This window comes from Zootoca vivipara, chromosome 5 (genome assembly GCF_963506605.1).
Source record: "Zootoca vivipara chromosome 5, rZooViv1.1, whole genome shotgun sequence".
NCBI classification, from domain to species: domain Eukaryota; kingdom Metazoa; phylum Chordata; class Lepidosauria; order Squamata; family Lacertidae; genus Zootoca; species Zootoca vivipara.
Window position 1 is genome coordinate 82,690,850 of NC_083280.1, and position 21,705 is coordinate 82,712,554.

Sequence of the window (21,705 nt, forward strand, 5' to 3'; positions counted from 1 at the left end):
CCCTATCAAACCCTTAACAGATTTATTGCATTAAGAAAATGCACTGGAATCTGACGTGTTTTTATATATGTCACAGGGAGGAGTAGAAAGATCTTGTAGTAGTATGATCATGTACATATTAAGAGTTTATAAAATATTGTGCCGTGTTTCCCTAGTTAATATATTTTTCCTCATCTAGACTAAAGCAAACTTGGTAACACCAAGAAACGGAGAGCCCCTTATTGCTGCAATTCAGGATTTCCTTACAGGTCTGTATTTGAAGTCAAATATGTGTTTACCTCTGTTATGAGACACTCATTTGTTTTCAAGACCTCTTAGATCTTCCTTACTCATGCATGATCAAATAATACCTCCTTGTAAAAAAAGAATTATTAACATGGTGTTATTGATATGGTGGAGCCTCATCTGAAGAGCACTTTCCCTTCTGGGCGTGCCACCATAGCTGCCAAGTTTTCCCTTTTCTCGCGAGGAAGCCTATTCAGCATAAGGGAATTTCCCTTTAAAAAAGGGAGAACTTGGCAGCTATGTGTGCCACAGAGTTGCCTGGGTGTATATGGTGAGGTGCGCAACGTTCTGCAAAGGAGGGTTCTGTATGGTCTGCAGGATTGCATCAGTATTTGAACTTATTCACTGAAGACCTGGGCCTAAGTGTGGCCACCGCTGATATATTCTTAATCATTGCCTTGTTGTCTCTGTAGAATGTGTACAAGGAGAGCTGCCTTTGTTGTTCACTTTTTAAATACTTTTTGGCCTCTTTAGCATCCAAATTGCAACCCGCATGAAATTTATTTATTTATATTAATACAGATAATTAAGGTGCATTTTTTCTTTCATGCCACTGCAGTTCCGTGTGATCCAATTACGTTTAAATGTATTGCTAGTATAGCGTATGTTACTCAATGCCCTTTCTAGCTTATCCTCTTATACGGTAATGTTTGCGCTGTGTTCTGTATTTCCCATTTTAGGGGCTTACCTCCTCACCCTCAAGGACACTTTCTTCGATCGAGCTAAAGCTTGTCAGATTATCGCTTCTATTCTGGTTGGCAAGGATGAGAAAATAAAAGTTCGCCTCCCACCGCCAGCAATTCTCAAGGTATGGAACGTCTTGGTGAAAGAGTGCACGCTTGAGTTTAGTCAGTAATAAATTGGTGAAGTTCTTTTGCTTGGACGTGGAGCGGGTCTCCCTGGTGTTGTTGTGCAATGTATCAAAAGGCAAGCTCTGAGGCAGGGCAAGAGGCCTTTCTGGAGGGTAGCAAAGTCTCAAACTGGACAATAGCTGAACACATCTTTCTCCCCTGTGACAATAAATGTGTTACACTGCAGTTAATACACCATGTTGGGCTTCAAAAATGAATGTTCCCATCGCTGTTACAGAAGAACCAGATACAGTGGTACCTCGGGTTACAAATGCTTCAGGTTACAAACTCGGCTAACCCAGAAATAGTACCTCAGGTTAAGAACTTTGCTTCAGGATGAGAACAGAAATTGTGCTCCAGAGCCGCAGCGGCTGGCTCCATTAGCTAAAGTGGTGCTTCAGGTTAAGAATAGTTTCAGGTTAAGAACGGACCTCTGGAACGAATTAAGTTCTTAACCAGAGGTACCACTGTAAAAATTTCTGTTGACTTCAGCTGAGCACACGCTGCTTCAGTTATCAATGTAATTCTTACTGGCAAAAGGATCACCATAAGGGTTTCCCCATTAAAGGAACCATCCCTGCAGTGCTTGGTTGTAAATTCTGATTACAAAGAGACGGGTCTTCTCCCACTTGGTGGAAGGGAGCAGACATATTTGTGTGGCTGTATCTTTTGACCTCTGCCTCATGGATTGAACAAAGGGCAGGTTTTAATCTGTGATTAAAACTTCAGTTGATTGGTTTAATCAATTTGATTGGTAGAGATTGAAACCGTGGCACCATCCCATTGCTTAGAAACATAGAATTGAAGAGCTGGAAAGGGACCATAAAGGGATCTTTCCCAACCCGCTGCAGGGCAGGAATCTTTTGTCCAGCATGGGGCTCGAACCCACGACCCTGCGATTAAGGGTCTCGTCCTCTACCAGCTGAGCTATATGTTGCTCCTTGAGCTGGAATAGTTGAAAAGACGTGGAAAAGTGGTCTGGAGTCCTAAAGTATAATGTTTAACTTTGGTGGAAACGCTTCTGCTTGTCTTCATAATTCTTTGTCCTCTTCCAGCCTGTTACCCTGTGGACAGGAAAGCAGGTCTTCGGTATCATTCTGAAGCCTAGTGACAGTTGTCCTGTTAAAGCCAACCTTCGAACCAAGGGCAAGCAGTATTGTGGCAAGGGAGAAGACTTGTGCAGCAACGATTCCTGTAAGTGGAGGTAGTGGGGAAGCCTGAGACTTGGCAACTGTAACTTCTGACATACTTACTGGCCACTGGGTTTATTGGAGAATTGTGCTTTCTCCTCCTCCTCCTCCTCCTCCTCCTCCTCCTCCTCCTCCTCCTCCTCCTCCTCCTCCTCCTTCTTCTTCTTTCATTTATACTTTTCAGATTTATACATTTCACTGATTTTACTATCATTTTGACGTTTCAAAACTTGACTTCCTTCCCCCTATTTCTGCGGTTCCTTAAATTTAATTAATATCTTCTGCATATCCAAATTAACTTAACTTGCTCATTTATTCATCTTCTTTAAATATATACTGTTATGAAACTGTAGGTTATTATAATAACCCTGCCAGTGTTTTTATCTGTTTGCAATTTATCTGTAAATATCCAATAAACCATTTCCATTCTTTTATAAAAAGTTTGTTATCTTGATTTCTTATTCTTCTGGTAAGTTTTGCCATTTCTGCATATTCCATAAGTTTTTGTGTCCATTCTTCCTTTACTGGGACTATACAGTTTGGGTAGTTCTGTCCCCATAATTCCCAAGAGAAAAGCTTCTGTTTGTTTTTTGTTTTACAAACGTTATTTTAAACATCCTTTTCCTTTCATTGCATATCATTTCCCAGTAAGCCTTAACCTTACCACAAGACCACCACATATGATAAGAAAAAAGAAAGAATAATTGTGCTTTTAAGATAGCAAGTGATAGTATATCTTCAAAGGACCTTTTAAAATTATTGTATTATTTGGGACAGGTGAGATGTTTTCAGCAGACCAAAAAAAGTAACTTTGTGTACATAACACAACTTAAGGAATTCGCTGGCTGATAGAGGAAAATGGATCAAACTCTTTCTGTACCACGTCAGTTTCCAAGCATTCAGATGCCTCTGCCATTTTGGTTTGTGCAGTTAAGAAAAGTGAGAATAATTTGCACCAAAGTGGCTCCCATACATGGTAGACGAATGGGCCTCAAGTGGTACAAGTCTCTCTTGGCCTGCCTTGCAGCATCTGCAACTAGTAAGGAAATTACTTGAGAGCTGTCATTTCTAAGGAAAATTATCACTGTTTGGCAAGTACAGTGCAGATTGTTCCTTTCATAGGAGCTGAACATTGGGCAAAACTTGAGCAATCTGGCTTTGTGGGGAGGGTTGTTTTTATTTCTGAAACTAACTTAAACTCAAACCATTGTTCTAGTTGAAATCAAACTCTTAAACAATCCCTAGATTATTTTTGGAATGAGAGCCGTGTTTAAGAGGTTAACTCGATTTGGACAAATGCTTGCAGCATGTTCTACAAGGAGAGGTTTACTTGGTTGGCCTTTTGTTGTAGAAAATACTGCTGAGTCTTGCTTTGAAAGTCTTCTTGCTGCCCAAAAGCAGATGTTCCCAAGGAAGGTGTGGATGCCTGCAGCACAATATTGTTTGTGGCTGAAGCAGAAAGTCCTTTGAAGGATGCTGTAGACCCCAGGTGAAAATGCACATCCATCTTATAGGTGCATGTTGAATGAAGAGACAGTCCTGCTTGTCTTGTCTATTAAATTAGCAAAGCCAACTTCAGCTTTGCAGTCCTTGACATGTCAGAGTAAGAAAAGGAATCCCCTTGTTTGAGAATTATAGCTCACATACAGAAAGCCAGGCTCTTGTTTGACTGTGCTCAGTTATGTGTCTGTCCTTGTTTCAGTCTTTGTATATATTCTTGTAACTAGTTTTAATTGTAAGAGGTCCCATGACCTTCATGGTTGAGAATTTGTGTTTGTTTATATGCCCTGGTGGCCTTAAACTGTTACAAAATATGAAATGACTGAAATATGCTTGGATTCCATCACCCACCCTCCCTATCTTACAACTTGGATTCTCAGCGTTTCTGCATCTTATCATATAGGTTTCTGGGTGTGTTAAAGCACTGCTTTTCCAATTTGCAGACCAGGAACCACAACCGGGTAATGCCCTAATGTACACTGGGTTGCATAAGTAGCACTGCCACCATTATTTTGAGAAGGGTTTCTTTAAAAGAAGGGAAGAAACGTTGCCATGTTGGGGCTAAAAGTGGTCGTGAGTCTGAAAAAGCTGAAAATGGGAAGCTTAGGTTGAGAAGCTTCTGACTTTTTTTTTTCCAGACGTTGCAATCCACAATAGTGAGTTGATGGCTGGCAGCATGGACAAAGGAACTTTAGGGTCTGGATCCAAGAATAATATCTTCTACATTTTGCTGAGAGATTGGGGACAAGTGGAGGCAGCTGATGCGATGTCACGGCTAGCCAGACTTGCTCCTGTCTACCTCTGTAAGTACCTTGAAAAATGGCTCTCTAGTAATTTTATTCATTTTTAATTGCACTATGTTTCTATCCCGCATTCCTTCCAAGGAGCTCAGGGCAATGTGGTGTACAGTTCTTCCCCACTCCTGTTTATCTATCCTCACAACAACCCAGAGAGGAAGATTAGCTGAGAAATATTGACTGAGCTATCCTCTGGGTTTTATGCCTGAATGAGGAATTGAACCCAAATCTTCCTAATTTAGACACTGTAACCCAGGCACCCCCAAACTGCAGCCCTCCAGATGTTTTGGCCTACAACTCCCATGATCCCTCGCTAACAGGACCAGTGGTCAGGGATGATGGGAACTGTAGTCGAAAACATCTGGAGTGCCGAAGTTTGAGGATGCCTGCTGTAACCAGTATGCCACAATAGTTCTAATAAGAGCCTTTTTGGTTGATCAGTCTTTTAAAAAATTGTAAAGGAATAGATTCACGCAGGATTTGAATAAACACAATTAAGAAAAATATAGCAAAAAGATATTGAAATAAATTAGAAAAATAATTAGAAGTATATCTACAAAAGAGATTATGAAGTTAGGTAGAATAATAGTAGCAGAAGGAATAAATGTATCAAAAAAACCAAAAGGGGAAGTTGGGGGAAGTCCTTGGGGTGGGGGTGGGGGGGAGGGATAGGAGGGATGAATTGCGTTCTTTGTTTTTTATATTATGTGATTTCATTATGTTGATTGAATATAAAATGTTTTTTATTTTAAAAAAAGGCTTTTTACTATACTCAGGCTAATGAAAGCACTAACACTGGCTTTGTACAGCAGGGAAAGTAGTTGTTCATCCCTAGTGATGCCACAGGCGCATTCCAATAGATGCCACTTGTTTAGGGAATAATTGTGACACACACACCCCTGTGACAAGTTAATCAAATTTGAGTGCAGGATAAGTACTGGCCTTGCAACAACAAAAATTGTCTGGGTCCTGTGCAATGAGTAAATAAGCCACAACCATGCCAATCAATTGATTCTCTGGAAAGGCCCAAAGAGAGCACACAATGTCAAAATGTACCACAAGCCAGCAAGACCATCTACTAAAAATGCTACACTTTTAAAGCTAGTTCTGCTAGTTTTAGGAAAGTCTAAATATATCTTGCACTGATAAGAAGTTAAACCCTGAGTACGAAAGTAACCTCGGATAAAATTCTCTGTGTGGTACTCAGTGAGCTGATGTGTACATTTGGCTGTTGTTTCCAAACACTTAGCTAATCGAGGATTTTCAATTGGAATTGGCGATGTGACTCCAGGACAGGGGCTGCTGAAGGCAAAGTATGAACTTCTGAATGCTGGGTACAAGAAATGTGATGAATATATTGACGCTTTGAAGACTGGCAAACTGCAGCAGCAACCTGGTTGTACAGCAGAAGAGACATTGGAGGTGAGTTGTATACCATCTGATAGAGAATTATTCATTCTTAGTAATGAATTAGAAGTCATGTTGTGTGCTGTTTGCTTATTTACCCTCTCAAGGGTGAAACATAACTATTAAGATTCTGATTCAGCAAATTGATTTGCTGTGATTTGGCCAAACAGTCCCAAAACGTGAAGATGGGCCACATTTCAAGTGGCCAAAACACAGTAAATCAGTTTGATGAATCAGAATCTTAATCTTCCCAAGGTTGTACCCAGGGAAAGATTGAGGACTTCAGGTTTCTGCACCCTCCTTTTCCCTGATTGCCACTTATTCTTGATCAATGATCAACCTAGACTTCCTTCCTTTGGGACACTCTGCTTTTTCTTGGTCATTAGAATCTGTTACGATATAACAATTTCTTTAGGTGAATTCTTGAAATGGTCAGCTTATTAATTGTAAGTCTCCTCCCAGGCGCTGATTCTGAAAGAGCTGTCTGTGATCAGAGACCATGCTGGCAGTGCCTGCCTTCGAGAACTAGACAAGAGTAACAGCCCCCTCGTCATGGCTCTTTGTGGTTCCAAAGGTAAGCTCACGAGGACTTTGGAAAATAAATGGCTGCTGCCCATTCTTCTTTTTCTGTTGCTAATAAATAAATAAGGCAGCAAAAGATTATGGTTGCGGTTCAGACAACACTTAGATCTACAGCAGGAAGCACAGGTTTAGATCTAATTCCAAGTGCATGCAGGTTGCCTTTGAACCTGAGGCAGCCCATATGACCAGCATCTATTTGAATCCGAGTTGCATTGCCTGTTTGTGCACAGTTAGCAACCAAAGATCAGTGGCGTGGGCAAAGATCGTCCTGGCATGCCAATGTTCCGCATTGCAGAGGCTGGCTTAAATGGCGTGCTAGCAGCATGAAACACTGCACAGGTAAGTTTTGCTTCTGGTTTTCACATGGCAGCACCATGTTTTAAATCGGAAACTTTCCCACATCATTTCTATACCTCCTACATAGCACAGTTGCTTAAAGATCAAGCAGCTGCACCTTAATTTTGCGTTCAGTTGTGTATAGGTCGGTTTGCTCTCTGTGCAACTCTAGATAGACTGTTCTTAATTCATTGGGCTGTCATGTATGAGTGGGAATTTTGTCTGCTTTTTTTTTTGCCCATGCAACATTGCAAACTGGTTCCCCAGCTCTGGGTTGAACTGGCATGTTGAGTGCCAGAGTGACAGCCCTTCCTATGTGAGGGTGAATCAAACCAAATACTCCCTGTTGGCATTCTGATAGGATAAGAATTCCATTTTGGGCACTTCTTTTTTAAAAAAAAGGTAATGAGTACTAAAGCTTTTTGCACAGATCTACATTAAATGCAAGCCCGTGATTCATAAATAATGGGGCACTTCTGCAGTGGGGTATATCCAATGCTGCCACTTCAGTTGTGCCACAGAAATTTTGCGCTCTCTCCTGCACACCCTCGTAATCTGCTCCAGATTTTGAAAATGTGCACGCACATTCTCTTTTCTCTTATATTTCTTTTACTAGTTTTGGTTTAGATTAGTTTGTCTTTGTTGTTGTTGTCATGTGAAAAGTTTTAATAAAACTTTATTTTTTTTTTTTTAAAGCGCACGTGCACCTGCAAATAAAGTAGAGTGGGGCAGACCTCCATCACAATATGTTGCTCTGGAGGCAAGATGTGACCTACCTCTTTCTTTGTGGCGTTGTCTTTTTAGGCTCCTTCATTAACATCTCCCAGATGATCGCTTGCGTAGGACAGCAGGCTATCAGTGGCTCACGCGTGCCTGATGGCTTTGAGAACCGATCCTTGCCTCATTTTAAGAAGCATTCCAAGGTGAATAGCATTGCGGGGCCTAAACAACCTTATGAAATGGGGAGGTGTAGGTTTGAATACTAAATGAAGACAGAATTTCTGGTGCGGTGTAATGTCCGAGCGGTTCAAATCTTGACTCTGCTACGAACTCACAGACTAGGTAGCCTTGAGAAAACCTCCCTCTCTGCTCTTCTCACCCCCCTCCTTGCACTTTGAGGATAATACTAATGACCTACCCCATAGGCTTGCTACAAGGACCAATACATGATAATGTGAAATAATTTGCTCTTAATTCAATTGAACAAGCTGAATCGTTTGCTTTAGACCACTGGAGTAGCTCCATAAGGATGTAACAGTTCCAGTGGGCAACTTGCCCAGATCTTGGTCTCTTCTCCCTCTCGCTCCTCTTCCTTCTCCCCAGCTGCAAGTTGGCAGGCATCAAATTTAGAGCATTCTCCTCCTCTGTGTTGTCCATTATAACTAGTTCTCTATCCCACTCTCTGGGAAGCAGAGAGGCCTGTGGCTTCTTGTACTGGAATTGGAATCCTCTAGAGCCAACCAGGAATTGGTGAACCAAAAGCAAGGAAGTTGGGGGGGGGGAGTCCTGCCAGTTATTCTGGACTCCATTTCCCTTCATCCTTCACCCTTGCCCATGCTGGCTTGGACCGATGAAAGCTGGAATCGAGCAACTTCTGGAGGGCCATCATTTCTCCACCCTTGGTGTAAGGACATAAATGTTGGGAATTGGCCTGTGGCGAAGGAATTCCAAGAAGTTTGGCAATCACTCTGTATCGTTGCTATGGAAAGCAATTCTGTGAACAACTGTTAACCTGTAGGAAATATTTTGGTAAAGAGTGGAGCTTTTACTATAGGGTATTTTACTGTGTGCAAAAGGGCCACCCCTCCATCCTTTCTTGACCTCACTGGCACTCCTAGGAGATGAGTTCTCACATTTTCTAGAGCTGATAATTTCATTTGTTCATGCAGCACTTCTTGAATATAATAGCTGTAATTATCGTACCTGTAATACTGTATTTTTCCATGTATAAGATGTTTTTTGTTTTGTTTTTTGCTTAAAAACATTAGTCAAAAATTGGAGGTCGTCTTATACACAGATGGTGAATGCACAGGGGTTTGGGTTTGGGCTCTGGCACTGGTGGTTCTGGCTCTGGCCCAATTTCTTAATTTTGGATTTTAAAAAAATGTAAAAGGGTAAAGGACCCCTGGAGGGTTAAGTCCAGTCAAAGGCGACTATGGGGTTGTGGCACAAGGAGCTAAAGGTGGCATGTATGGTTGCCCAGCTCTCATTTTATTCTCACAGCAACCCTGAGAGGTAGGTTGGAGTGAGAAACAGTGACTGGCCCAACATCACCCAGGGTGCTTCATAGTGTGAAACTTGGGTCTCCCTGGTCCTACTTTGACATTATTGGCCACTGCACCTCATTGACTCTGAGTGCATTTTCTACTGCAGCACATTTCAGGTCTTTTTCTCCCCTCTTGCAGCTTCCAGCAGCGAAAGGTTTTGTTGCCAACAGCTTCTATTCTGGCTTGACGCCCACTGAGTTTTTCTTCCACACCATGGCTGGTCGAGAAGGCCTGGTTGATACTGCTGTAAAAACAGCTGAAACGGGATACATGCAGGTAACTTGGGGATACTGTGGGAGGAGACGATGTTAGTGTAGCAGAACACTCATGAGCAATTCCTATCCGTTACATGCAAAGGTTCATTTTCCTTACCTTAGTCTAGAAAATAACTAGCGTTCCTCTCCCTGTTTGTGGCATCATTCTTCCTCAAGGTTCAATTCTGATGATGATGAAGGAATCCTGTATCTCTGGAAATGTCTATACTACATCTATAGAAAGATTCCTATATCTGTAGACGTGTATTGTGATTGTGGGTAAACTTGTGGGTCTTCCCTTTTTGTCCGATTTGTCTTTTTACCATGAGGGGCAGCCTTGCAAAAACAGCAGACATTTATTGCAAGCTGTCTATATTCACCAGTGTTAATACACATGTAACATGTTCGTGACTAGAAAGAAAGAGACCAGACTCATTTCATTTTATCCAATTTTTCTGTCTGGTTGCTTGGAGTCAATTCTTTCTTGTTGCAGCTAACCAGCTAAGTAGTCATTTGCGAGCCTGTGTGAGGCTGTTTCATATGAGAGGATTCCTGTCTCATCAGCTGAATTCTACCTAGCAAAGGAGCTAAAAACTCCAGATTTCCCACCCCAAACCATCATACTTTAAAAGATGACTTGGTCCTGCCTTCATCCCTTCTACAGGCTTCAATGCTTAGAAATATGGGGTGTGATGCTTCCCCCCCTTCAAATAATCTGCTGTTTAAAAATGGAGACTTTGATAAATAACATTTAATCAGATTTATCCAAGCCAAACCAGGCAGTAAGACCTCAAGAATTGTACCTTGAATGCATTTAATGCAATATTAAGTGTTTGAAACGTTCCCTTAAAAGATTCAAATGGAGGGGCACTTTCAGTGTACCAGACTGCAATGGTTCCTATTTATTACACCACGGGTTATATTTCCAGACCTTTAACGACTCCCAAAATGCAGCACAGTTGCTCATCCTGCGTTTGGCAGTGCGAATTGGCCACCCCACCCACATTTTAGAAGTTTTGTAAACTGCATTACTAGATAGGTCCTGAAGGAGTTGTCTTCCCTTGCTTCCCAGAGACGACTGGTAAAATCACTTGAGGATCTGTGCTCACAGTATGACCTGACTGTCAGGAGTTCTACCGGTGACATCATACAGTTCATTTATGGTGGAGATGGCTTAGATCCTGCAGCTATGGAGGGAAAAGATGAACCTCTGGAGTTCAAGCGTGTCCTGGACAACATCAGAGTAAGTAAGAGGGTGTCTCATTAAAACGGTATCAATAAATGTCAACATACTACAAAGCTTGAAGGAAATCATCACGTTGGATTTTAGTGAATGGACCTTCCAGTCCTCATTTCAGCATCTACCAATTAAATATGCTACAGAATTAATAATCTTGTATCTGTTTTCTTTCATCTGTCTTTGAGCTTGGATGACTCAGTTGGTTAGAGTGTGGGGCTACTAACGTCAATGTTGCAGATTCGATTCCCTGTGTAGGACGGCTGCATATTTCTGCATTTCAGGGGGGTTGATCCTCAGGGTCACTTCCAGCTCTACAATTATATGATTCTAATGGAGACTGGGGATCTTTGTAAGAATTGGGCTTTTTGCCCTAAATGATAGGATTTGATTAAAAAGCGGGCAGGGAGTTGGGCACATCCAGTTTGAAAGCATATTAAATTGTCTGAAGGAATTAAATTGAAAAGGCCCTTGTAATGTGTCTGTGTACTACTTTGTTGTTTAAGGCAGTGTATCCAAGCCGAAGTGAGCCAGCACTTAGTAAAAATGAATTGGTGTTAACGGCTGAATCCATCATGAAGAAGAACGAATTCCTTTGCTGCCAGGACAGCTTCCTACAGGTGATGTCTTTGCATCGTTTTCTTTTTCACATGATCATTAGTCCTTTACAAACCGCTCTCCCTAGAACACAAAGCAGCACGATTCAGTAATCTTACCTATTTTCTGCTTTGGTAGCACCATCTCAGTGGTTAAATAGACAGATTTTGAGTTAAAATGCAGGTGTTTGTGCTCTGCCTTCTGAGGAATTGTTCTTATTTGCCAGTTAGGAACTGATGAGGTGCCTAAATATTCCCTTTTAAAGGCAGCACTTTCTTGTAAAGATGAGCCAGGACTCTGTTGCTTTGATTTTCCGTGACTGGCATAATTATTGGTTTGCAATAGCAGGGATTTGGTTCAGAAAGTGCATTAACGTGTGCTGTCCTATGAATAGTTTATTTCAATAACAGCAAAATACCTATTACTTTGTTTCCCCCCCCCTGTTCTTTCTTGAAGGCGTTTACTGAAACAGGTTATGCAGTGTACAATGAGGTAATCGTAGCATGTGTGTGCGCTATGTAGAACTTTATAGCGGCGACGCTTCTGGAATTGAAGCTGTTTTGTATTACTAACCCCCAGTTCATATGTACATTGGTGCTAGAACTTCCATGCACCACCTCCCTCTTGCCCCCGTTCTTGGACAGCCCTTTGGTTCCACTGCCAACTCCTCAGTTCCCCAACCTTGGATATTCTCCCCCCACCCCACCCCGCAAGACGAGGAACAATAAGGCATTGGACAACACACCTTCCATGAACTTTCCTCCTTTCATTCAGATCTAGTAATCCCTCTCCCTGAATGCTGTTCTGCTCTGCCCAAGCCACCTTCCAGAGTCCCTGGGACTCCCGTCTCACCCTCAAAAGTCCTGCTGTGTCAAGAAAAGGTTTTTGTGGACTACAAGAAGTAATTTCAGATTAATCAGGAAAAGGAGGAGAGGTTCACTGAATTGCAGCTGGAGAAACAGAGCCCCAATCTAAAAGACTTCAGTTTGCTTACCTCAAGGTCCTGACAGGATTTGGGAGCCTGACTGATGAGGCTACTTCCCTATCAATATTGATCCATCAGCTGTTTGAGTCGATTTGATTCATATTTCTATGCCGCTTTTAATTCAGGTGAATCACAAAACAGTCTACAAACGATAAATAATAAAAGAATAGAACACCATAAACACATGTTTTGGAGGACCACAAAGCTCATACACTGCTTGATTGTAGGAAAAACCTCAAAGCAGTTTACAAAGAAGATAAAACAATGATATTATCACAGTAAAAGTTTACAGCAGGCTTCCTCAACCTCGGCCCTCCAGATGTTTTGAGACTACAATTCCCATTATCCCTGACCACTGGTCCTGCTGGGTAGGGATCATGGGAGTTGCAGTCCAAAAACATTTGGAGGGCCAAGGTTGAGGAAGCCTGGTTTACAACAATATTGTAAAGAAGACAAAAAGTTAAGCAACAACAGACTAAAACAAAACTCTTAAGTAACTGAGTAGGCTTGTCTTACAAAGAATGCTTTTAGCAGGCACCAAAAAGAGCACAGTGCCTGCTTGATCTCAATAGGCAGGGAGTTTCAAAGCATAGGTGTTGCCACACTAAACCATCAAGTTCTTACACTTGTGGAACAGGTATTATGGGGCGCTTACTTGAAGGTATATGTGGGTGGTGAGGTGATCTCGGAGATAAACTGTTCCCAAGTGGTTAAGGGCTTTATATGCTAATGGTAACACCCTGAACTCTGCCCAGTAGTAAATCAGCAGCCAGCGCAGATCTTTGAGCGCAGATGTTATACGTTGACAAGTCCTCATTCGTGTCAGCAATCGTACTGCAGCATTCTGCATTAGCTCCCAGATTAAGCGCAAGTGAAGCCACACATAGAATGTGTTGCAGTAATCCAGTCTGTCCTTCAATGCCTCTGCTGTATAAAATGTTGTATTCATCTTGTTTTACTTTAAAAATTATTTAAATAGTCTGTACATGTAAGGTTCCCTGGTGAATCCTCACCACATATACCTTATATTAAGGGAGCCTGCTCTTTTTATTTAGAGTTCTGCTTCCACCATTGTTTCTACCCAATACCATACTCAGTTTTTATTAAAAAAAAAAGAATCCCTCGCACACTGTTGTTTGGTATATGTATGGGACAGACAGCTCAAGAATTTCATTTTTGAGAATTAAAGAGAATTCATTGATGCTTATTTACAGCATAATATAATGGATTTGCTTATTGGTAGACAGCGAAGTATTATACTATCAGATGTCACTACTGATTGCAGAAAATACTACATTAACTGTAACGGTGTTAGTGTTGCTTTAAGAAGATTCCCATGAACTTATTCTAATCCTTACATGAAACCATTAACCAATTAGCTACTTATCTCTACCTCAGTTAACTCACAAGTTTGTTCAGAGGGCTTCACTAGAAGGCTTCTCTCTGGTCAGGAATTTGCCAGTTGCTGGCTTGACCCCTCCCGAAGGCTGCTGCTGGAGCTTTCATCTCCTCTTTATTACGTAGACCTCCTTAGCTTCTGCCTTCAGTAATTTCAGCTCTCGCATAAGCTTCTCACTCTTCCTCCTCCCCAACAGTTGCTGCTATTCCTTTCAGACTCTTCTCTCCAGGTTTCCTCTTCCTCCTTCAAAGTCACCTCTTGACTCAGCCTCCACAACTAACCCCCCCCCCCAAGTGTGTTACAGGGCGGCCCACCCATGAGGCAGTCTGAAGAAGCTGCCTTGGGCATCAGAATCCCAAGAGGTGGTGCACTTGCGACTGCCTTGCCCCCCTTGGCCACCGGTGAAACGTTGCCAAGATCTTGTGTGCTCCGTGAGATCTCACTGCAGCCCATTGCTGCTTCACAGGTGTCACCACACAAGCCACGTGAGGGGTGCTTCGGCAGTGGGATATCACCATCCCATTTCGCCTCAGGTGGCAAAACGGAGCAGCCCCCCCCCCGAGTGCTGAATCTGCTTCTACATTCCACACCAGCTAGAACTCTCCAACCAGGGTATTTGCACTGGAATTCTGAATGCTCATTGGCCTATAATTGTGGACCGTTGTTGGGAAGGAATTTTCACAAAGGGACCAATCATAAACAGACTTATTTTAGATGCTCCTGCCTGATGCATAAAGGTTGAGGTGCACTGATTAACTGAAACCTCACATTTTACATAGTTACCTCCCCTTAGCAACACTCACAGTTCTAACTGCCACTTGGCAGGCAGTCAGCTGAACTTGCATATAATGTTTACTTTTCTGGCTCTAGCCAAGAGTAAATGGCCAGTGTTTTCCCCTTCTTTGCACATTTACAATTTTCATACTTTGTGTGTCTCCCTATTATCACAGTATTCTTGCATTTAAACTGTACCTCATCAAAAATGTAGTTTGTTCACAACAGGTGGCAGCAGAGGTACCAAAAAAAAAGGCAGATGAGAAGAGTGAAACCCCAATAGAATAGTTGCAAACTATTCTCAGCAGTTGCTGAGGGAACCGAGTGGAGATGGCCTTATCGTGTCAGTCAGTGGGGGGCATTTTTCAGTCTCCACTCTTGCTAGGCTAACTTTAAACTACATTTTCTGAAACTACAGTAGACGCAGCAGTTATACTTGTTCCTCTACCTGCTGAAAATGTAATTGAGTGAACTTATGGGTCTGACATTGAAATCTGAGGACATTCCCCATTGTAGCAGAGGTCAACGTTTTGTCCTATGGGAAACATTTCTGGTTGTTGACAAGGTATATTGAAGTGATAATGAGCCAGGCAAAGCTTGCTTTTTTCTTCTTTGTGGAATGACTGTCTTTTGCAAGAACTCCGAAACTTGGTTTCTACAAGTGCCTGGGGTTGCCATTGCCATTACGGGCAAAGCACAATATGCACATGCTCCCTTGAACTTGAGTATTACTTTGGCATAGCAGACACTGTAAACTCGGTTTCGCAGCCCTCTGGATTGCAGCCTAACTGCTGGAATGTATTTTGACCCTCTTCGGATTTTGCTCTGTTGCACTGTTCCTTGTCTGTTAGCTCAGAAAATAACTCAGTGCAATAGAACACATTTCACTGTGACTTTCACTGGGTTTGGTTGTGCCTTTTCAAAGACAATCATTTAGTATCCTGTTGAGGGAAGACTTTCTGGGGTAGTACTACTAGTCTACCTTACAGCAGGGTGGTGGTTAGATTGAAAATGCATGCAAAGTACTTTGTACACTTATTGGCGGGGTGGGGGAGTATATAAATGATGGAGTACATGTTTTAATGTCCATTTTGTGACACTAACCAGTGCTGGATATTAGCAAGGATCATTAATGTAATGATAAGCTGAGAGAGAATTGGCCATTAAAAAAAAAGGCACCATTTCATAACGCAAGTTGGCTAAAAAAGCATCAGAGCTTCAGACTGGAAGTCCATGTTGTCCTGTGTCCTGCTTCCCACTGTGATTTAATCCACTGCCTCCAGGAAGCCCCCAAGCAGAGCATGAAGGCAACAGGCCAATCCTGTTACCCCTCAGCACTTATTCGCTGACATACCACCTCTGAATTTGGAGGTTGCATATAGAAGCCACCGATACTCTTAAAATCCATTATTTCCCCTCCCCTTTCAATGCCATCTTAAAATGCCACATGACCTGGAAGCTGTATGCCGGCTCCCTCGGCCAATAAAGCGAGATGAGTGCCGCAACCCCAGAGTCGGTCACAACTGGACCTAATGGTCAGGGGTCCCTTTACCTTTTCCTTTTAATACAGGTTCCCAAGTCTCTGTATGTTAGAGAAATCTTTGCATAAGAGAAATATTCCAGAATCTCATCCTTCTTCTCTCCCTGCCTCTCTCAGCTTTGTGAGATGTATATAATGTCAGAAAAGTCCCCAAGATTCTAGCAGAGAGAACATCTGTAATCACTTTATTGCTCCTATTTCAACTGCTTTCCAAAAGCAACTTGAAGTGTGCAGTTGTGGCATGAAATGCATTTTTGAGTCACTTTTATGCTTTACAGCGTTTTTACTAATGCAAAATACTGCCAGATGGTTATAAGATCCATAGTAGCCCGGCTGCAGAATATAAGGCGGAGAAGCCCTAAAATGTGCATTTTTTGCTGTTGTTGCAGGAAATTAAAAAATTCATCAAAGCTATGTCCGAGAAGATCAAGAAAACCAGGGACAAGTATGGCATTAATGACAACGGCACAACAGAGGTAACGTTGCTTGTGGGTTATGTGCTAATTCCACACCCTTTAACAGATGGAGATAGGGCACTATTTTTTGCATGTAAGCTTGTGTAACACACCCTTAATTCCCATACCTGGGATCTCTGCCAGAGCTGCCCATTCCCACTGTCATTTCATAATGCTGGACAAAGTGTTGCACCTTGTCTAATAATCTGCACTTGTTTCTGAAGCTGGGAGGTTCGGAAACTCAATACACAATGCTTTCATTAAAAGAAAAAACCCAACCCTTAAAGTTTAACTTCCAATGATTCTGGATATATGTACTGAATAACAGCTGCGGCTTAAACATATTCTGTAGCTTATTATCTTGCTTACTGCAGGGAAGGGGGGAACAGAAGTGAATGTGTTCATATTGTGCACAAGGGGAATGCATAATACATGCCCCATCTATTGAATTAAATTCCTAACCGTTCTGGCTCTTTATTGCTTCAGCCGTATGTTTTATACCAATTGGACCGGATTACTCCAACCCAGCTGGAGAAGTTTCTAGAGACCTGTAGAGAGAAGTATATGAGGTATGGATAATTCCCCCCCCCCTCTGGGTAGGAGTGAATGTCATTTGAACTGATTTAGCCAAATCTGATTATAAGTAGGTGAGAAACTGATAGAAAGTACTCCTGCTTCTCAGGCAGAACTTAGGAGGTCTGAAGCGGGAAGCAAGTTTTAGCCAAAGTTCAGTTTCTCCCTCAGATGTTTGTGTCGGTGTCAATATAGTTAAAGAGGAAAGTACTGATGGCTCTGCAAATGTTACATGATTCATGCTAATATGGCAATGACCAGCTTCCCTCAGATTTATTGTAAAGTTGCCCTTCTCCCCTGATACATAGTTAAATTCCTTGCATACTTACTATTTCCCCAAACCTAAAAAGCATTGCAGCTTCCCAGACTAAAGGATCACACCCCCCCCCCGTTACATTCTTCTGGGGTTTCTCCCAACCCCCAGAGCCATTTGGGGGGAAAGCGGAAGGGGGAAGCCCCATTGCAGAAACCCTCACTCATGGCTTGCACTGATGGGACTCGTTAGGTCAGTGATTCTTAAAGGGTGATGGGCAGCGTGGCAGAAAGATTCAAGGACAATCAGTATTATATTTTGGGAATAATTCATGTTCTTGTGTAGCCAGAATGATTTCTATTTTCCGGATGTCCTATGATCATACTATGAAGTAGTTTGTCTTCTGTCTTACAAATCAAGCATTGCTGGGAGTTGTTTTGTTTTGTTTCCCAATGTATTTCTTACCAGTAAAAAAAAAACTGGGCAATTTTTTCCTCTGAAAGTGTGTCCCAGAGGAAAAAAGGTTTGAGAACCACTGCATTAGGTGAATCCACCTTCACCCCACCCACCTGCCGTAATTTTGTGTACTTATGATTTCTCCAGTAGTAAGAAGCACACATTTTAGTCCTTGCACATGTTTTAGTCGAACAAAATATAAATGCAAGCACCTGAGATTTCCCAGTACTACTGCTATCAAAACTAATGGTATTATATAGCAGGACATATCCTGAATGACATTCAAATATATTATTATTATATATATATTTTAAAAAATTACATTGGATGCTTGCATTTGATTGAACAGTAGTAATTATGAAACACGACAATTGTGGAGATGGGGATCCTGCTGCCCTCTAGATCACGCATCCCCAAACTCGGCCCTCCAGATGTTTTGGGACTACAATTCCCATCATCCCTGACCACTGGTCCTGTTAGCTGGGGATGATGGGAGTTGTAGTCCCAAAACATCTGGAGGGCCGAGTTTGGGGGTGCCTGCTCTAGATGCTGCTGCAATGCAGCTCCCATAATCCCTAATCATTGGCAGTGTTAATGGGAGTTGAAGTCCATTAACATCTGGAGGGCCTCAGTTTCCCCATCTTTGCATTGCAGTGAAACACTATAAATAGTCTTGCCTTTGGATGTGCTGATTACCTTCCACCAGGTGGTAGCAAACTCGGAAGGCTCCAGATTGCGAAACAAAAGGAGATCTGACATTATCCTGGGCCTCAAGTTCTCCAACTATGGACGGCTGCTGCATTAACTAATAATAAATCCCACTAAACAAACCATTAAATTTAAGCATATTATGCCTATGGTTTCTCAGTCATTTAGGTTTTGTAATAGGAAGTATATATAAGTATAATGCTTGTTTTAAATGTCTGTGCTAGCTTTTAGCCCATAACAACATAAAAGCAACTTCTATGAGGCATAGCAAGACTAAAACCATATTGAAAATGTATTGCAGAAGCAGCAAAGGGGCACATAAAACACTGAATTGCAAATGAATTTACTTGCAAGATCACAGCAAAAGAGGACTATTGGGAGAAGCAATTTCCCTTCCCAGCCCTCATGGAGTGGATATTTTGGGGTGTGTTGGTTCCCACCCCCCACCCCCAATCTAAATATTCTGTCTCAGCATCAGTGGAAAGGAAGTTACCTTTGTTTCGGAACTGCCTTTATCCTGAATCTTGACATTGGTATTGAGGCTTTTTTTAATACTGGAAGAAGACAGTACTAGTCTTGAGGCTGTTACTGCTCTGTGAGTTGATTTGCTTTATGTAGAGAAGGTCCATAATATGCCGTAGGATTGTTTCGCTGGGATTTAACTAAGGGTGACAGCTGTCCTCTGATCTTCTACTTGCTTCGTTGCATAAGGTCTCTAGCTAAGCATATTGCTGCTGTGACTCTGTGCATCTTGGAGCCTTAGCTTTGCCCTGCCAGATGAGAATGGTTAACAAATGGGATTTAAAATAATTGTTTGATGCTGACCTCCTTGGCTGAGATCACTTAGCCTGTGCACAAGAAAACGACAGTGCTGATAATATTCATTGGGGCTTTCACATCGGGGCTGGTCCAGCGACCTTGGTAAGGGCACCAATTGAATATCATCTACCAACTCATGTTGATATAATAAGACACCCTTTTCATGTCATGGGGTTCATAGCCTTGATGCTTCTAGTGTTCACTGTCTCCATATTGTTATTTGCTGTCAAATAGTTGATATATTTTATTATAGGGTAAAAAAAAATTTTTTTTTGTCTGCCTTCGAAGGCATTTCAGAATAGGATAATTATATATAGGAGACCCTGATTGTTGCTGTCATATTATCATGGAGGAGCTGAAGGATGTTCACAAATTTATCTGGGCAGCCAATTTTCAGAAGGACAGTCCACCCAGGCATTATGATTTACATTGTCGAAGGCCTTCACGAGGTCAAAAAATGGGGTTGGTTTTGCTCTCTGCATTTTTCTTGAAGGTGTTGAGTGGTGAAAATCATGTCCACTGTCCCCGTAGGAGGTCAAAAACCATTTTGGGATTCAGGAAGGGTAGCCTCGGATATTGTTAGGAGGCAGTTTGCTAAGATCCTTGCAAGAATTTTGCCGGCCGCAGCTAATAAAGAGATGCCTCGATAGTTTCCACAATCTGTTCTATCACCTTTTTTAGAGATTGATAATTTTGGCATCCCTAAAGTCTGCTGGGATCTCCTCTCTCTCTCCCAGATTTTTTAGATGAGCTTGTGAAGTTGTTGTGTAAGGTCAATTCTGCCCACTTTGAAGACTTCAGCAGGTATCCCATCAGGTCTGCTGGATTTGTTGTTTTCCATTTAGTTAATAGCTGTACACAGCTCTCCCAGAGTTGAATAAGCCTCCCTGTCAAATGGAACTGGGTGTTCTGTGAGCTGCTAGCCAGGGAGGCTTATGAGGGAACAGTTTCAGGCAGCTGATCTTGGGACTCTGTGATTCTGAAGGATCAGAGAGAAAAACAAAATGTGCATTAAATGCACGGCTCTCCTGAACACCTGTGCTTTCACTTTCTTTTTTTAAAAAAGTGTTTAACCATTATATAATATACAGTTGAAAGTGTGCAGCCGGTGCCTGATGAATTCTCAGAACTCAAAAAAAGGTGATGGAAAGATTTTGATCTGTCTGTGTTCCTAGGCTGCGACACAGCTTCTTGTCTTCCACCCAGGGTTTAAAGAAGTGGGTTTTATGATTTCATAGTGCCACATTGAACCTTTGGGGGATTTTTATCCAGTACAGAGAATGGGGATCTTGGTCCTTGGAGGCCAGCTCAGTCAGGAACTCTCTAGAGGTGTGAAAATTAATAAATATGAAAAGTTTTCTTGGTTTTATAACCTAGGGCACAGATGGAACCTGGCTCTGCAGTGGGAGCGCTGTGCGCTCAGAGTATCGGAGAGCCTGGCACACAGATGACTCTGAAAACTTTCCATTTTGCTGGGGTTGCCTCAATGAACATCACACTAGGAGTGCCGAGAATCAAAGAGATCATCAACGCCTCCAAAGCCATCAGGTACTGAAGCCAGATTTTATTCTCATCTTGATATTTGAATGGCAGGTTTAATTATAACGGAGGGAGGTCTCTCTCTCTTTGTCAACTTGCTAGCTGGAGTCAGAGTCTGGCCACTATAATAAACAGAAACTGACAGGAACAGGATAACTTATAACATTAGATCTATCCCGTAATTCTTGCCTATGACGCAAACATTTGTTGTAATGTCTTCTGAAAAGGGAACAAGTTTAGTAACTCAGCTTCTGCTTGCAAGTTGCCTACTGTGTGTGGGGGGGGGGAGATAAGCTGCAGGTTGATATCCCTTATGGCTGCTAAATGCTCTCATTTATAGGGGTTCGATGTATTTGTTGCTCTCTTGATCCAACAAAATGAGACCTTTTTTTTTTTAGGTAGAGAGTTATTTGTTAGGCTAACCTGTTGATCAAAGCACAAAAATAGCTGAACCTAAAAAGTTACAGTGTCCCTGCCATTTGCTACCTCAACCTAAGACAGCAAGATAAACGGGGGTCAATTTAGTAGCTTATTGCACTATAATTAGTAGACTCTTGATTAACGAAGTCAAGGTACTTTGTGAACAAGGTCAAGGCTAATAAGAGGAACCTCCATTCACACAAAAGTGTTGTGCTACGTCTTCCAAGCTATGAGCAAGATTCAGTATCCCTGAAATAATTGGTTTGGGATTCTTCTTACTGAAAAGCGACAAATTTCAGTAGAGTGAGTTAATGCCACAGCAGATAACTGCAGAGATGCGGTTTATGGATGTTTTTTAGATTTTAACCCCTTGGGCATCATAAGTTGTTTTGTACAATGCTTAGTTCTCGATATATAAAATAGAATTATTAATAATGTTCATGGTACGTAAAGGTACTAAGCCGGCAAGCTTTTCACAACG

General features: G+C 41.9%; 1 protein-coding gene across 2 annotated transcripts in view; it reads left to right on the forward strand.

Moving 5' to 3' along the window:
- The window catches only part of POLR3A (RNA polymerase III subunit A), a 45,957-nt gene that overhangs the window by 16,219 nt on the left and 8,033 nt on the right, over window positions 1–21,705 (forward strand). The window contains exons 12-25 of one of the 2 annotated variants that reach the window (XM_035137922.2): window positions 179–248; window positions 966–1,093; window positions 2,192–2,330; window positions 4,465–4,629; window positions 5,873–6,045; window positions 6,493–6,604; window positions 7,753–7,871; window positions 9,354–9,491; window positions 10,542–10,712; window positions 11,213–11,326; window positions 11,760–11,795; window positions 16,391–16,477; window positions 16,943–17,025; window positions 20,643–20,813. In XM_035137922.2, the coding sequence (XP_034993813.1) occupies window positions 179–248; window positions 966–1,093; window positions 2,192–2,330; window positions 4,465–4,629; window positions 5,873–6,045; window positions 6,493–6,604; window positions 7,753–7,871; window positions 9,354–9,491; window positions 10,542–10,712; window positions 11,213–11,326; window positions 11,760–11,795; window positions 16,391–16,477; window positions 16,943–17,025; window positions 20,643–20,813 (1,706 nt within the window). The remainder of the gene's footprint in view (window positions 1–178; window positions 249–965; window positions 1,094–2,191; window positions 2,331–4,464; window positions 4,630–5,872; window positions 6,046–6,492; window positions 6,605–7,752; window positions 7,872–9,353; window positions 9,492–10,541; window positions 10,713–11,212; window positions 11,327–11,759; window positions 11,796–16,390; window positions 16,478–16,942; window positions 17,026–20,642; window positions 20,814–21,705) is intronic. The other variant, XM_035137923.2, reaches the window with a different exon arrangement.